The 18,895-nt window shown below is 32.0% G+C and overlaps 1 protein-coding gene across 1 annotated transcript in view; it reads left to right on the forward strand.

Moving 5' to 3' along the window:
• LOC129962705 (vascular endothelial growth factor receptor 1-like) overlaps window positions 1-18,895 on the forward strand; it is a 109,224-nt gene that overhangs the window by 58,999 nt on the left and 31,330 nt on the right. The window contains exons 3-11 of the mRNA XM_056076638.1: window positions 829-1,024; window positions 6,093-6,392; window positions 7,473-7,618; window positions 9,292-9,484; window positions 11,136-11,450; window positions 13,032-13,382; window positions 15,959-16,123; window positions 16,981-17,136; window positions 17,938-18,234. Coding sequence (XP_055932613.1) covers window positions 829-1,024; window positions 6,093-6,392; window positions 7,473-7,618; window positions 9,292-9,484; window positions 11,136-11,450; window positions 13,032-13,382; window positions 15,959-16,123; window positions 16,981-17,136; window positions 17,938-18,234 — 2,119 coding nt within the window. The remainder of the gene's footprint in view (window positions 1-828; window positions 1,025-6,092; window positions 6,393-7,472; window positions 7,619-9,291; window positions 9,485-11,135; window positions 11,451-13,031; window positions 13,383-15,958; window positions 16,124-16,980; window positions 17,137-17,937; window positions 18,235-18,895) is intronic.

Here is an 18,895-nt window from a genome sequence, read left to right on the forward strand (position 1 = left end):
CCAAGAAATATTTAAATGTCCTATAGTAAAACTAATGCTATGTTTTAATTTAATTTTGTTCTTATTAAAACTTCTTTAAGTATTCTATGAATAACTCTCAATGACTTAGAAGAAAAAAATTTTAAAGCTTGAAAGACAAAAACTATTGTCAGCAGTTATGAATGGCTTGAAAGATCGCCAAAACTTCGACCGCAAAGAAGAATGAACGAAATAAACCATAAGAGCAAAGGATTGTTACAATGAGATGCTTTGAAATGATACGACAACAGAACGCTAGCAATTACAAAATTTAGGCAACACACAATTAAACAAGTCTCACGAAATCCAATGTGAGCATTGTGAAATTTGAAAAGAATGATTTATGTAATACACACGTTAATGTTTTATATAAACAGATTAAATTCTTGCACAACCACTTTATTGTTTCTCTGTCCATTCAATATTCATATCATTTTATGAAAACTTAACACTGGGAATAATATCAACCAATAAAGGCATGCAAAACGTGAAAATAAGATAGAATGAAAATTGAAGATAAATTTATGCTATTCATTACAGATAATAGATTTATGTTGTTATGAAGAGTAACTTTTATTTTCTAACAAGTTTGACATCAATCTCTTTACCATTTACAATCGAAAATCAAAAGAAGGCTGCAATTTCATAAATTTTCTGCAAATAAACATTCTGAATCTTCTTCTAAAAGTCTTCATACATTAAATAAGAATATCATTTAATCAAAATTTCCGCAGTTCGTATTGCATAGACCGATGCCAAATAAACTAACAATGTATTAAATTTCACTGAAGGATTTTATTTCCTTTGCAGGATATATTGACATATGGCAGCAGGTTATCTATCGTTCCATCTGTAAATAATTCAGACAACTTTAATAAGTATAAAAGCACATTAGCATTGGAAGAATTGGACTTCAACGACACTGGATACTATGTGTGTTACTATGAGGGAACCAGTGATATCACTTCTCCGGAAAATTCTACTTCAATATATGTATTTGTGAATGGTAGGTAATTAATCTGTGAATCTTAACTTATTTTATGTGTGTCTTTATTTATTTATTTTATGTATCCGACTGAAGTCCACAAATACTTTTTTTTCTTCTTAATTATTTTAATTTTTTATAAAGGATCATTTAGTTACAATACATAACTACTTTTACTAGGTTTTGATTTTATTTGGAATGTTTTTTTTCGGGGGAGGGGGGAATCAAGTAATCCAAAAAGTTCAAATAAAATCTTTCTTCCCTTTCATTGAAAATCTGTACCCGTCATTTTAATTTATAATTGTTAAAATTTTATTTAAAAAAAATTTAATGATAATTCCAATATTTTTACCTTTTAAATGCGTCATTTACGGCTTTTCATTTTAAATATAATTCCAAATAAGAACAATGCTGCAAACAATCCTATTAGCTGCTAATATGGTTCCTCATAAAATATATATATTCTAAATGGGCATTAAGATTGATTTAGCACAGCCAAGAAAATAGAAAGGTACTCTAAATTATTCATCTAATGAAATACATTGTGTTACTGACATTAGTACAATTCTTCATAGGAAATTGCAAGCGTTTAGTTACATTTTACAATGGTGAACCCAAAATCCAAGAAATGATGGCTGTTTCCTTATTGTATATCAGCACACACACACGTCCAGCGGCGGTCTGAAAATATTGGCTGACAAGAGAAGTCATTCACACTCACAACACCATCATTCCATTTTTACAACACATAACTGTAACTTTCAAAAAGGTATAAATTAAAACTAAAGATGAAAATATAATTTCTACAATGATAAATTGTTTTATTTTGTATATCAGTATTTTTCACACACACATATATATAATGCATTTATTTGGATATGCGTTGGTACTCTATCAAATACTATTATTTCAGATATTTTTCTTTCGAACGATGTTTATGCCATACACCCTGCAGCAGCTGATCTGATGTGATAAATGTATGGTCCTAATGTGAATGTTATTTTATAAACTCTTAAAATAAAAAAAAGTTGAATTGAATGTTTCGTGACAATTACGTAATTAATATTCTGTAAATGCAAAGCATAAAAATATTTTACATACATTCGAATACATTTAGGTCCTTACGATTTAAAATAATTTATTTAAGAAAAAATGAATGGAAAACAATGTTGATGAATTTCAAACAACTCCATATGAAAATGTTTTATGAATATTTGCTGTGGCGTCAACTCCAAATAAGCAATAAAAGCAATATTTAATTCTATTGACGCTTCAAAAAATATGAAATATATCTTTGAAATATTAGAAGAGCTTTCTTTGGCTGCCATTTAATTATATATTTTATCATTATTTTTTTTGTTGGAAATAACTTTACTAAATTTAAAGTAATTTTGAGGTAACAAAATACAGCCAGATTTTCTGACAAATTTATATGAATGCGGAGCCATTGAATAAAATAATGAGCAGAATATCATCATTTTATTGGAGTACCTTTTACTGTGTTCATTTTGAACAATCAAGGCAGATTGCTCGTTAATAAATGCGATAACTTTGGTAAAATTTTCTTGGGTTGTATTTAAATTATCCATGAAACCATGAATCTGGGGAAAAAATGTCTGAATTCAGCAATGAATTATTTGTTTTCATTTCTGGCAGATGCTCTAATATTTTATTTAAATTGTTGATGTAATTGACTTTTATTAGTAAAGAAATATTTGGAATATTTGACAAGCTTGTTTTTCCAACAGACGCTGACAACTATAATAAATCATTTATTACGATAGATAACGCAATGCTTCAGTTCTTCGAGATTTTTAAATTCTTTTGTTTTATCGTATTTCTTTTTTTTCTATTATGCTTTCTTCGAGAGCCTTTTCTATATATTGTTGCTCTAATTTCATCTTTTTTTATTTCTGGATTTTCTCTCAGAAATGTTGAAGATGACATGTCAGAGGCACAATTTGGCATCTGAGATGGAATTGTTCCAGTGACTAGTCTGGGATATTTAAGAGGGGCATTTAATAATTTTCCTGACTTTGAATCAAATAGATTAGTTTCTCTTTAAATATCATTTGTTCTAAAATGCAATTCACAGACCTACAGTAAAGGAAATAATTCGTAAATAATGACTCCCTTTCATGTTTAATTTAAATACAGTAGCAAATATACAACATGAAACAATATATAATCATAGGTATGGAGAGTTTTTATTTTGTTTACTCTGAGGTATTTATCGTTATGATATATAATAAAATTTAACAATATAAACTTAATTATTGAATAGCAATATAATAGTAAACAAATCATGGCAAATATTATAATTATTATAAACAATAATACTACCTACATTACAGCATTTTATGAAACAATTCTTTTTATAATGTACTTGCTTAAAATCACGAAAAATGGGTATTATCGAGCAGTTAAACTTCTGAAGTGAGAATAAATGATTTTTCATTTTGAAACTTTGGCATTACTTTCAAACAATTAAATGAGCTTACCTACTATGCCGCATCGGATAAAATCCATCACGATGTATGGCACTTAACCATTTCTTTTTAAGTTCTTCCTCTTTAGCAAAGGAAAAAACACTGACTCTTTCTTCAGTCCCTCCATTCACACCCACTCGTGTAACCTCTCGGGGCGACGTCATGACTTTCTGTGGCGGCTTTGTCTAACGGTGGTTGTGGAACACCGCGAGTGCTCAGATTTTTATGTTTAAAGATCCGCACAAAAGGAAACTGTATGCTTCGTAGGAAAGTAAAGAAAACCGAATTTGAGTTTTGAAAACTTACAATCGACAGAAAATAAAATTTCACTCAGAACTGCCATTTTATTGACTAGAGCACGAAACAAATTTTTATTTATTTAAATTGTTGAGCTACCCAGTTTACAAATTACAGGCAGACAGACGATCAGTTTCTATAAATAGGATTCAAATTTTTTATACTTTAGATGCTAAAATTGTGAACCAATTATCATTTATATAGATCGTTGCGTATTGAGTTATAGTGAATACAAAAATACAGAGAGATGGTCAATCTCTTGTAGAATTCAATTCAAAATTCGAAATAAAGCTTTATATTAGAGATTCAAAACATGTGTATTAAGACTTACACATTAGCTCCTTTTATTTTTAAATTACCGTGTTCACTAGTACTCGGACTGCCAGCCAGACATTCTGTGAAAGGATTTCGTTCAAAATTTAATAGAAATCTACGCATTTGATGTCATCAAATTGAATCCTTTTAGTTCACATCGTTTCTAAGGTGACTCGTTCACAGGCAGAGAGACATACTTGCAAAACATGTGCTTTTCATTCTCGAGGAGGTTTTTAAATGTGAGCCTTCGTTAAAATTGCGAGTTAATTTTATGCTAATCCTCATCAAAATTCTGTTATACATATTATAAAAATATAACTGATTACAGTATATATATATATATATATATATATATATATATATATATATATATATATATATATATATATATATATATATATATATATATATATATATATATATATATGCCCTAACATGTACCGGAAGTGAAAGTAGAAAACAAATTATTATTAGGTGTGAAGATGTTGTAAGATTTTGATGGTTATACAGTATACTGATATTTTGAGAATTTTTAATCAGTCTAAGAATTTCTTTAATATTTAAAAAAAATATTTCTTATTCAAATATTATAAATTCAAAATACGGAAGTGTATTTTGTGCAGTCCACTACATAAAGGAATACAAAAAAAATCAATTGTACAGTGTTGTATCATAAATTAATATATTAACAATAAACAAATGAGAACTAAAAATAATTGACTTTGCAGAGAAAGAATCAGAAATTCAACAAATGTCTATATTGTCAAAAATATTTTTGAAAGCTTTATTTCTACAATTTCTATATTTCAGAAATGGATTTTAAAAAATTTATGCCGAAAGTCTTATTAAAATCCATGGAAACAGAAAATCGAAAATTCTGAATGGAGGAACAAAAGCAATTATATTATTGGTATTGCAGATAAAGTATGTGAAATACAATTAGGAATATTAACTAAATCAAATCTAAGTAAATATGAAATTCTCTTTTAACACTTATGATGATGATGAATTTTTTTATTTGAAATTAATTGATTATCATAATAATTGGGCATATTATTCCTTAAAAATACAGAAAAGAATACATTAAAAATTCATGAAATTTCTGACGAATATGATGTTTAGAAATCTTTAGGTATAAGATATCGGAATTTTTGATATTTGATCCCACACAGGGGCAGTCTCATCAAAATAATCTTTTTACTATCCGAATGCACTCCAAGATTCTAGCCTTCATATATGACATCGATATGTAATACGATTTGCAGCCCTTTTTCAAATACCCGCGTAGGAGAGAAACTATTTGTGAAGATTCTTATTTTGTCCTCGATCACCAAAGTTCGTTCGGCCGCAGTATTAACTCTTGACAGTTAGAGCTGGAGAACCAACTTCGCGTCATCCAGGGAATCCCTATTGTCTTAAGTATCACTTGCTATCGGGCAAGCTAGCAACATGGCAAGTCTTCCCTTGCTTGCGTCTCATTGGGTTACACTTAAACGACATTTTTAGTCAGTTTAACATCTGTGAAGTACACTTTTTGTTAAAATTCTTTAAATCTTTAAAAACTGAGATGATTTCAAAATGAGAATTCTCAAAAAAACTTTTCATATATTATATGACATACAACTTTTATATTTTACTTGCACATTATAAGCTCAAATGTGTGAAATTTTTTATAAAAAAGATCATCTGTATTACATTATAATGTTGAGATTTCTAAACAATCATTTTTTACTTTACTGAATACGAACGAATTGGATTTCTTTTTTTATGCTCGTGTACAGAATTCAATTATTGCCATTCGAACAGAAAGCGATATAAAATTTTGAATAGATGTATTGAATATGAAGACAAGAAGCGTTATAGGCAAAATTTAAGAAATAAACAATAATACACAAATGATCCTCAGATAAAATAATAAGTCACTATACTCAATAATAATCAATCTTTTATAAATTGCGAAAAATCTTTAAGAATATCTCCATTTCCAGATCCTTTTCATTTGTTTGTGGAGACTTCTGCCATCATCACTGGCCACCTGCTTATCCCAGTCCAGCAGCACCGAAGGGCCATTCTTCCTTGCCAACCCACCAGTTCAGGCTTGAATGTCACTCTCTGGAAGACAGAGGGAGAAGAAGAAATGGTCTCCATGGGAACTGACGTCGAATTCGATCCCCGCATCGGATTCGTCATCCATTATCCGACCATCTTCTTTAATGGCTTCTTCCAGTGCAGAGCCTATTCCTTCGGAGGGATCTACGATTCCATCAATCTCACACTCTTCTATATGCGTGAGTGCACATTTCTTTTAAGACTTGTATTTAATCATGATAACACGATTGGTTAATTCCCAGAAATTACTGCCGTTCTACCTCGTTATAAAAAATTCAAACAGCCTGTATTGTGCGAGTAACGTATCAAAGAGGGGTGGATTAAGTAACAAAAGTATCCCTTAATTTGATTCTGGACTTGCAGATCGTAACTCCAATCGCTTGACTTTTCATTTCTTGTACTGGAAACTCTTGGTACTTTAATAGTGCGATAATCGAAAACAGAAATCACCACCGTTATGACCATAGAAATCAGCCACTATGTCTCTGTTGTCAAAATTTTGTGTTTCCTGCAAATTTTCTTCATCTCTTTATCCCCTAGTAGCGCAATCCAAAGTTGGAACTATATCCCTTACTCAACATTCGTGTTGGTACTCAGACTGTTCGAAGGTGAGTGATTAGTGAAGATGAAATTCAAATGGATGCGAGTGTTCTACCACGACTTTCACAGTGTTTAGTTTTTTCCCTTCGAACTTCGTTGTATAGTGAGATATCATATATTTTGAAATCTAAACTCTTCGCTTTGGCCGACAGATGCAAAATTTGCATTTTACGTTTCAACCTTATGAAATTCCTATTAACTAGATGATGATGTCGTGTCCGCTTTACAACGGAAAGGGGATGCAGTAGCTTCTGAGCACCCGAGAGCAGAAGTTTGACTTCTAGCCCATATGAAGATGACAATCACACACTCGCTTGCACAGCCCTTTTTTAGAGTGGGAGGGGAAGTCTTTCATACTCCTCATAGATCGAACACAGGGGAAAGAACAATCATGCTCGAAATAGGACTCGAACTCGGAACGCCGAGGTCACGGGGAAGACACACTACCCCTAGGCTAAGACACTGCATTAGCTTGATTCGCTACGAATAAATAACTCTGGAATTGTATCTTTTGAGGTTGACTTGAGTACCTATATCTTTCATAAGAGGAATATTTTTCTATAATAGAATTACCAGTCCATAACTGCGTTCTTCTATGAAGAAGAAATGTTTGACAAATCAAAGTTGTAGGTTCTGATTTTCTGCTCCTTTTTCCTCAGCGGATACCTACAATGCACCCCAGCCGTACATCAATACGTCTGAGGCCTTGCATCCTGTGGTCAACGGTACATTCATACTCAAGTGCAACGTGGATGTTGATCCAGATACGAGGCTGTTTATTGATTGGAGCTATCCAAACAAAAATGTAAGAAACATATTTTAGTTTCATATTTGTAACTCATTTTTAATTCTCAATTAAGCTTCAAATGAGGAAATAATTTCACATTCACTTTTTGCGTATTCTCTCACAATGTAAAAATGATATTAGAAAATTATATGCAACTTAGTTCAAAGTCGAGAATAACAAAACAGTTATAGACAAACGTAAATCAACATACAGCAAGTAATGCATGCTTAAAAGTCAGTGATGGGCGTACTTTTCAGCAATCTGTCTCTTTTAATCTTGTGAACAAGAGGCAAGAGATAAATTATGATTCGATTTGAACCGAATAATGTGTTGTAAGGAGAGTGCAAATCTCAACAGAGTTGGCAGAGGAGACATTCAAGCCAAAGAGAGGAGAAAATTGTTGGATGATTGAAACATTCGTTTCCCCAAATTACTTTATAGAGAGAGAGAGCTCAAGCTAGAGGAATTATTTCCTCATCATAATGAAAATTTTTTGAAATAAATTATTATTATTATTATTATTATTATTTTTACCGATGCCGTTCCTCAGCTGAAATATAATTTTCAGAGATTGAAAGAAAAAAGCCACCTTTCTCAGCCAAATATATCCTTAATTTTTGTGAGAGGTTTGAGTTCTGAGGAGGAAAGAAGATGGAGAAAACTAAAATGGATGAAAGCTTCTCAATGCAATATCACGAAATTATCAAAATTTTTGAAATAGATTAAGAAGCGATCGAAATGAAGGGTTTGAAAATCAGTTTTCTCCTTCTAACTCGTATGAAATGACATCTATAAAAAAAACTTCCTAGTTAAAAATTATTCGTTATGATGAGAAAATTATTCATTCAGGTTGAATTGTCTTTCTACCTTCAAGAGCGGAATCACGGAAAAATAAAAATGTCAGTCATTCAACACCCTTTTGAAATGGATTTACTATTTACGAACTTCACCGAGATTTTTTCGCTACTTACAGTATACACGTCACTGACTCCAACCCAATCAAAATTATTCTTATAAGAAATTCAATGTAACATGGGACAGATTACTAGAATTGCAGGCGTACATAATAATAACGAATTTTGATTTTTTTTTTATTATGTTCTTTATCTCTTCCTAATGCAACAACAACGAGTTTTAAAATATCCTCTATATATATATATTACTTACTTCTAAATTAGCACTAAATTCAAGTAAAAACTGTTAACTTTGCCTTATAACAAGAAGCGAAAATAAGCAAGAATCTAATAACTAAAATCAATTAAGAATTTATTTCTTGTAAGTTATATTCAAATATTAGAAATTGCTTGAGAAAAGCTAGAGTTAGAGTAGAAAGTTTTTTCAGACGAAAAAAAATTTTGAAGTATCGATAAAAATGGAAACTCCAAAAAATTTTGAAAATTTTGGAATTTATGGAGTAAAGTCATGCTTACGTGATGCACTTCAAACTCGCCGCACCAGTTTCTATTCAGAATGCATTGCAGGAGAAGTGGCTCCGCACACTTTGCATTTAAGCGTTTAGTAACACCATATGACTACGGCATCAAATGAATTGATTCCGATATCTCTTTTAACTTAAAATTCAATGCATATTTATATGAGAGATTATAACATTATCATTTCAGTACTAAGAATACTCCATTAAATGAAATTTTCGAATGCTTCTATCAACTTATTAGAATTCCACTTTGCAGAACAGCCAAGGCCGGATTAACGAGACTCAGCCTTTCTCCCAGTGGAAGACCACGAGGAGTTACAAGCACCAGGAAGTTTCTACGAGTCTCATCGTGAAAAACGCCCAGACCAGCGACAGCGGGAGGTACGTTTGTACCGTGACGGACCATTCGCAGAAGACCGGACGTGCTGATGTTAATATTTACGTTTACGGTAAGAGTTTTTTTTATCAGAACAATGCCCCAAATGAGAGAACTCTCGTAAACTCATTTATATGTGTCAAAAAATATTCCGTGGATAATTGAGTAAAATGTCTACACAGGATCACAGCAAAGGATTATGATTCGATTTCGATAAGGCAGCGTGCCATCTGTATTAATACGAGTGACTTGGGGATTTATAATCAAGTTTATATGGACAGAGCTCTTTGAGTGCTAGCAGACTATAATTCTCATGGGCAGCTCATTAACGCCCTGATTAGCACATCGCTTTATAAAGATTCATAGTTGTCGGCGTTCTGCAGAATCGGAAATGAAATGTTTCTGATAAACCTGGAAATTTTGAATTGTGTGTATAGGAGAATGCTATTTCAGCTGGATTCCAAAATTTAGAACACCAGATTGGAGAAAGGATGCTTAAGACAGGTTTGCTGTATGGAATAAAATAATAGGGAGGTAGTGGCCACTATTAGGTAATTGCGTGTGTGTCACATTGAGACTCAACTGCATATTGCCAAATATTTGAAAGTAAAAGCAGATTGAGGAAATCCTTCGATTAAAATGTTGAAGTTAATTGTGAATCTAGTTTTAAAGAGAAGAAAGGAAGCAAGCATATCATATAAAAAAAGATGTTTTTTGGCGTGAAAACGTTCAAAAGGTGATACACTATATCATTACATTATACATTATATCATTATACATTACACATTACACATTATATCATTATACATTATATACATTATCATTACATTATACATTATATTACATGCATATTATGTACTCTGTACATTATATCATGAAGTTAATAAAATAAAAATTCATTGGTCAGTATTATCAATTCGTACTTAGATGTTTCGCAAGAAATAAGTACTCACTAAGAAAGTGTTTTTATAAGTCTCAGTTAAGTTTTAATTCTTTAAAATAAAATTTTAGCATGTTCTTTTAAAACCTTCGGAGCATGTTATTAGATAAAAATACTAAAAAATAAGATTTTCAATAAAACCAATTTTATTTCAGTACAAATTTTCCAGCATATTTTAATAATTGAAAATATTCTTAAGCACATTTTACAACGACACTTTAACATTTTAGATTCTGGATTTGTACTCTTCATTATTGTGAAGACATTACACTTTTTATATGTCCTCGCTGAATGAATCGCAAGTTTTAAAAATAAAATGAATAAGCCACAAACATTATCATCCTACAATATCTGGGCTAAGATTTTATTAATAAGTGTAGGCAAACGTGGTCACCGTTTCGTCATTTCTCTTTCTATTCTCATTTTCTTCAGCTATTTTAAATTGGGAAGCGGACGAAATTTGAACTGCCCTCTTACAACTGGACTTTAGGAAGGGTCTTTCTTTTATAATCAATAAAATAGATATGATCTGCTTCTTGTTCTGAGTAATCGAAGTGGCTATCTAATATTGCTTTTCTTCAAAAGCATTACATATGTTTATCGTGCATGTGGTGATGTAATCAGAAAAGGATGCCATCTACTGAATTGGTAGGATCCCACAAGTTAGAGACGTCAAGGAAACTCAAACTCAGTCATCCAAAAGTTTACTCTCTCCTTATGCAGATTTTTTGGCTCTGTTACTGTATTTGCAATAACAAATGGGTTAATTTTCTTTTCTTTTCAGATTCTCCTCAACCCTCTCATGTCAATCTGACTACAGACATTGATACTTCGCAACCTGTTGTCGCCGAGGCCGGAGAGGATGTCAGATTTGTTGTAACCGTGACCGCTTATCCTTCTAGTTCGGATCAGGTTGAGTTATCTTGGGAGAAAGGGGGCAGAAGGCTCAGAGAAGATAACCACTACCACGTGAATAGGACCAACTCTACAATAGTGCTAGAAATCAAGCAGCTCACCAGAGCTGATGCGGATACGTACGTTCTGCATGGAAGAACTAAAGACGCCAACAACAGTCTCGCTATTCTATTGGAAGTCAAGGGTAGGAGATCCTGACCGTTTTTTTCTGAAATATTGCCCCATTAGCAGACTAAATCAAGAAATAGTGAATATAAAGAATTATTTAAAAAAAGGCACACTTTTAATATATTTATTTTTTATAAACTGCATTACATAAAGACACGATACATCATTAGAAAGCGTGAAGTTCAAAATTTTAGTTTACGCCTTCACCATGAGGTCCATTTGTTATGTAAAAGACGTCGAATTCAGAGTCTATTTCTCTCCATAGTTGGATTAAGCAATTCCTGAACTGTTTGCTGTAATAGTTTGATCTCTTGGATCTTGAAGCATAGTAGTTATGAATTGTATGCACGCACTGTTTTTCATGTACCCTTGTAGATAAAAAACGTCAGGATATTAATATAAGTTGATCATCTAAGATGAACGAGATGAGAGCCACGTTTGAAATAGTTTGGATAGGTTCAGTGTTTCGTCTGAGGTGTAAAGACGTTTTTCCCGTTATAATAACCTTCGAGGAATTTCTTGCACCTAATGTCAGACTATTTCGTCGAGGTAACTCTTTGTTGAAACTACAATGGAAAATTTGCTGCTCTGGATTCACTCTTAGAATACTGCAGCACACAGAACTGTTTTTCCTAAGTAGCAATTTTCTCGTAAACTGTGCCCTTTTTACTGGGATCATCGAAAAAGAGCTTTGAACTTTCCTGTATATGATGATCGCATACTGTATATGAACATTCCTGTATATGATGATCGATATCGCAATTATATCGTCTCTATTTATTATCGTTCATTGAAAATAAATACTTTAAATCTGCTCTTTCTTTTTGAATAAAACTGTGCATATATAGATATTTTTCTTTTTCTTTGCCTTTCTTGAAATAGTATTCCTTTGACCATCATAATTCTATCACAGTTTGCCATTTCTATATTACCTGCTGTTGTTGGGGTTCTGCTGAGTGGGAAAAAATAAGAAGGGAACAAATAAGTAGTTTAATCTTAAATATAATAGCAAATATAGAGAATAGCCATTTTAATTTTTACATCTTAATCATGTATTCAATTCTAAAAGAAGTCATGACTGGATTTAACTGATGACTCACAGCCAACAAATTACTTTTTTCCTTTTAAGTATTTTATTGCATTTTCATGCTTCATTCTTTTTTAATGTTCTACTTACATTATAACTTCTAATAGAATAAGAAAATAATTTCGACCTTTTATTCTTATAAAACTTTGTTTACTTTTTAATCTTATAAAGCTTCATTTCTGAGAGAATGTAATAGCAAAAATTCTTTGTCAAATAGTATCATTTGGATTTTTAAATTCGATAACCTCAATTAGTCTTCAGGCTATTAATCAGAAAAGGAAATGTGGTCTTTTTCTATTCATTTTTTCCTGTATAATCTTTGAAAAAGAAATCTCTAATTACATTTTTAAGCCCACCCATATTAATAAGAAATTATTCGATTTCATTTTCTTATGTAAAATTTGTATAAACCAAAGCATTTCCATATTTTGCTGTTAATATCTTAGAAAAGCTAGCTCAATAGTAAGATTGGGTTTTATCGAAATCTATTGCCATTTCTTTTTTATCTAGATGAACCCGTTGTCTCCATACGAAACGTGAAACCTGTATACAAAGTTGGAGAAGAAGTATCCTTAGAATGCCATGCCGATGGGTACCCTGCTCCTATCGTCTGGTGGCGATGGAAGGCTTGCGAAGGATTCGAGGGTGATTGCATACCTGGAGGCTCGCGAGGGTGGGTTGATGTGGAACCCAACGGGAATCTTTCGAACGAGGAAAACGTGACTTTGGAGTATTCTTACTCAAGAAGCTTCTCGCTGGTTTCCTTCATGCATCTCACAGCGCACCAAAGCGGCCACTACAAGTGCATAGCGAGCAACGCGATGGGAAAAGACGATCAGATTATCCCTTTTGTTGTTTCGGGTAAGTTCGCTGATGTCTGAAGACTCGGCCTTAAGATTGCATTCGTGATGTCAGAAAAGTCTGTCCTGAAATTACAAGGTGAAACAAACTAACATAAATCAAATTAATCAATTGTGATTAAGTAAATCATAATGACACTGGGGGATTCCATCATCAGAAAAATTCCACTCTTTATTTATAGGAGATCCGCTAAAATAATGCCTCCATTCCTATGACTCACTGGAAGTAGAGAGTAATTTGGCCCTGTCTCTGAGATTAGTTTATACTAAAAGGATTGGGGAATTTTATAAGTAATCTGTTGAAAAGGTTTTGTGTATCATTCTAGTTTCATGGAAAAAGGTCATCTGCATTTTGACCGATCAGAGACATCATCAATGCATAAAGGACAGAAGCACTCGTTCTCAGACAACGCGAGAGATACTCTTCACTTATCTGCTATGCACAAGGAAAACCATGTTCTTAAAAATGTGGGAAGATGAAGGGGGTGAATCATAATGATCCACTTTTCCTTTCTAGGTCTAAGAAAAATTCAGATCGTACATTTACCTAAAAATAATGAACTTTACTTCACTAAGAAAATCATAATTTTCAAGTCTCTAATAAGCAAGAAAAATAAAGCATTGCTAGTTTTTACATGACCAAAAATCATATATGCTATGAGCATTAAAAATTAACATATTAAAATATTTTCCTTAAATGTCTTCATTTTTAAAGTATTTTATAAATATTTTTTGCAATGAAATTAATTTAGATATATATTTTATATTTAAATTTACTAGCCACTTTCGGCGAATTGCTGTTCGCTCAGATTATTTATATTTAAGATGATTGAGAAAACCAATGGGATAGTTCCCCAAACAGAACCACTTTAGTCATCCCGTCAATTTTTATTTCATATGAAAATTAATGAAACCTAGATGCATTATCCTAGTGGCTTATAGCAGATGACATATGGACATCTGCTATAAGCCACTGTCCAATTTCAAGAAAAATCTCAAAAACGCTGCTGAATTGTACATTCTCTGTGGGGAAGCGTTTTGGCAGAGTTCTCCATTCATAATCATAAAATGAAATATCTGTTGAACTATTTCGTTACATTTTATTTCAAACAAAAAGATGTAATAGGTAGATATGAAATCAAGGCTCTTCTGCTTCCCTTTTCAAGATATATTACAAACTAAAACTTAAAAAGAGTCCCAGCTTCAACAGCTGGACCTAATCTGACAGTTTTTATCTTCAATTAATTTAGAAAGTTCGTAAGTATAGTTAATCGGTCAGAACGCTATATCCTTAAGACACTATATCCTTAATAGTAATTTAATATAGCATTTTTATGAAACATACAAAAATATGTGCCCCAAAGAAATCGGTCAGTTAACTATACTAACAAATATCATCAACTATAATCGTCGAAGCCAATTAGTATGATTAAAATTTGATTTATTCATGTCATTGTTTATAGTGAATTACACCTCACTATAAAAAATGCAATAATAGTATAATTGCAGTTTTATAAGTAAAAAAAACAAAAGTATTCTAAAAAAGCGATAGAGCATTCTGAATAATTAGTGACACTTTAGAATGGTGAAATTGTCAAGTTGGCGGTAAAAATTTCTAATATTATACACTCATTGGTATTGAAGGTTTTGTCAAAAATTTATTTTGCAGTATTTCTTGAAATGGGAGGTATAGGGGTATCGGGTATCGATGATATATTTATACGTCATAAGCATTCATATAAAATAACACTATCAAAAGTGGCTATGTGGAATGCATCAATGAAAGGTAAATAAGTATTGGGCAGTGAAGCAGTGCTCTTTTAATAATAACATATCTAGATATTTGATAACATATCTAGAAATCAAGAATTGACTCGTGAAACAAAAATTGGAGAAATCTTTCTAGTAGTTGAAGTAAGATGACTGGTTGATTATTTTTCCATATTATTTTAAATATGTACATATAATGTTGTATTCGTAAAGAATATACATATTTTAATTCAAATAGAGAGTGCGTAATACTGTTAATTAAAAATTTCACACCGCTTTTGACTTGAATTGCATACGATGAACAACAAGGCTAACCGTTTTAAATGAAGTGCATGTTCCCTTTACAACGAGGTCAAACCTTAAACTAAAGAAATAAAACACACATTGTTATTTCACGGTTTATTTACAACCTAATTAGAAAAGAAATATTTTAGAAATGCTGCTTGATAAATTAATTTTTAGCTTGTATCATAGTTGAATGTGAAAGCGTTTTTCCTCGGCAATCGTATTGGATGAAAGAGAAAGATAGTTTTTACAATGATCCACATGCCATTTATTCAAGATAGACTAAAATATATTTAGATAAAGTGATGCAATAGAAATTGAATATTAAATCACAATAAACTTAGTGAAAAGTTATAAATGTTTATAATAAATTGATCTGAAATAAAAATATCCATTTAAAAAAAATCTTTAAAAATGCATTAAGCATTGAGTGCATTCATAAGGATTGATTCGTGTCATGATGAAAAAAAAGAGCTTCACTATTATGAACTACTTCAATGATTTAATATCTTCTTTCTTTAGATGCCGAAGATGGATTTGAAGTCTCTCTAACAAGGCGAAAACCGGTCGACAGGGATTTCGTTCAGTTGATTTGCAAAGTGAATACCTTCAATTTCAGTTACATTCATTGGAAGTGGAGACCCATGCATTCCGTGGGGGAATTAATGTCTTTAGATCACATTGCAGGTAAATACGCGACTATTTCAGTCTCATTAAAATCGGCCTCTAAACTATGGAACATAGGAAAGTTTTACATTCATCGAAAAATCCAATCTCGAGATTTTTTAGTAAGGGGGGGGGGAGGAATCAACTTTCGATATTATATCTATTTAGGTGTATGTAGAATTCAAAATGACAAAGCTTTAAGGGGTGGAATTCGCATGTGATTCTTTTTCCAAAATAATGTCAAACAAATTTGGACAAATCTGTCAACGCAAAAATAAATTTTTCCTAAAAACTAATATATTTTAATTTTCTCATTATACTATGCGGTTAAACGAGAAGAAAGTCAGATTTACAAATATATTTTAATATGTTACACTTGCCCAAGGTGAGTATTCATCTAGGTGCAATCATTTTTTATTGCACTTTATAATTTATCCTTTTTTACGTGAACACTTTATAATTAATTATTTTTATGTGAACATATTTATATTAATTATTTCTTACGATTTTATGTAGTTTTTTTATGTTGTAATTAACAATTTTTTATATATATTTATAGGAAATTATTATTGGTGTTTTTTTATCTGAGAGGGTTCACCCTTTTAAAATTTTCATAGAATCCTGACGCATTTATCAGAATATTACTTATTCAATAATGCCGGAGAAGAATTGTACCGATTAAATTATTCTGTTTCAACTATTATGATTCATTATTTAACGCAAAGCTTCTTATTTTAATACTCAGAATGCGATACTCTTCGTTCTTTCACTCGAATATGATATGTGGATTTTCATTTATCAGATGGGTGAAAACTTGAATAGGTAAAAAAATGAATTGTTAGAATCGTACGCTCTTCAGAAAACTCCCTCTTTTACAGGTGTCGATATCTACACTAACAGTTCCACGTACTCCCATACATCTGTGGTGACATTCCACCCCATTCGCCTGAATTTAAGTGGAGAATACGAATGTGTAGCGGGAAGCTACAGAAAGAATATCACGGAAGTGAAGCACATCACGATTGACGTTAAAGGTGACAACTTCATATTTTCTTTATATTTTTGAAGGCTCCTATGCAAATTTGCAAAGATACAAAATAGTTTCAAATTTAAATTCAGAAAATAAAATGCGGAAATGGAGTGTTTGCCGGAATTTTCGATTCATATATCATTTTAAAAGTTTTTTTGGGGAAAAAATTCACCTCAATATATTTTACATTTTAAGTTAGCCTTGCTATTTGTTATGCAGGGCACTTAATAAGTGAAATTAGTAACATCTGAATATTTATAAGCTTCCTGTATCGAAACTTTTTTGAATATGTTCACATTTTTTCAAAATTTTATTCTTACTAGAAATTTTATCCCTGAATAGTAATATAGTAATAAACTGATATTTAAAATAAGAAAAACTGCTTACCATTAACTTTTTATTGTTTCGCTTTCTTGATTTCTTTTCAGCTTTCAGGGAATGAATACGATTTTTTTATAATCCATTTGCTTCGATTGCGTCGAGTCACATTTCAACACGGGTTTAAGTTTAGATTGTCGCTGTTTACCGAAGCAGGAATTGAAAAAATAACAATCTAAAAGTAAATGTTCAGCTTCTATTGATTTCAATGTGCAGGGATAAAAAACACGAAAGGAGTTCACCTTTTCCAATCTACGCTTTGGTCCAAGTTTTATTTGTAACAATGTTATACATTTTGATGTGCAAATTTCTATTGCGGATCTTTAATATTTGCGCGTCCGTCATACGAGCGAGGTAATCATTGATTATGACCTAACCTCTTCGTAGCGACATCAAAGCGAAATTATTAACTTTGAATTGCTTTCAGAAATCCGCCCACCTATTCTCAACAATACAAACATGGCCGGCGTGTCCATTCTGACCGCTCCGGGATCCCTCCAGGAATTTTTCTGCTACGTAGACGGAGTGCCCTTCCCCAGAGTAACTTGGACCAAGAATGGAGAGGAATTCGACGTCAGCAACATGTCAGGAGTGGAAATGACCGAAGAAGGCCAACGACTGACCATACGCAGAGTGCTCGAAAGGGACGCGGGTTTCTACGAGTGCATCATAGAAAACAGAGGAGGAATGGTAAAAGCCAATTCCACCTTGGACATCCTCATGGGTGAGGAATTATTTTTAGATAAGTTGATTAGCTTTCAGGTGAAAACGGAGCAGCTGATCTATGACTATGATAATTACCAGATGAAATGGCACGCAGCCCTTAATGTTATAGTAATGAATTGAATGAAAACATCCCAATTTATAAATATGATATAATGACTTTAAATTGGACGAATATTGCTAATGAAAACAAAGCAATTGAAATAGAAAAGGCTGAGTATATCCTAGTTTTCGCCATAGTATTAATATTTAAGTGATTACGGCTCTCCATTGATAAAATAAAAGAAGCCGTCTCTTTTATCTTTCTAGCTCTTCTACGACTAGTGTGCGACTCACCTGTATTCCCTTTTAGCTATTTAATGAATTTTACGGTAACCCTTAGAAGCAATTCATGTAAATATTTATCATATTTTTTAATCGGATATTTTTATATTCTCACTGGTACATCTACACTGATGATCGCTAAAAGATTTCCTGTTTGAAAATAGCGTGGCGAGTGATAATATTTCAATCTGAGCACTTATACATGATATTAAAAACGTTTCAAACTTTGAAGAGTTACAACCATTTTAATTTCGAAGACTTTCACCGCTGCACATCTGAATCGCGATAAGAGCTTTCAATGTAGAAGATCAAACTAGAGTCTCTCTCTCTCTCTCTCT

The sequence above is a fragment of the Argiope bruennichi genome, chromosome 3 (genome assembly GCF_947563725.1).
Source record: "Argiope bruennichi chromosome 3, qqArgBrue1.1, whole genome shotgun sequence".
NCBI classification, from domain to species: Eukaryota; Metazoa; Arthropoda; class Arachnida; order Araneae; family Araneidae; genus Argiope; species Argiope bruennichi.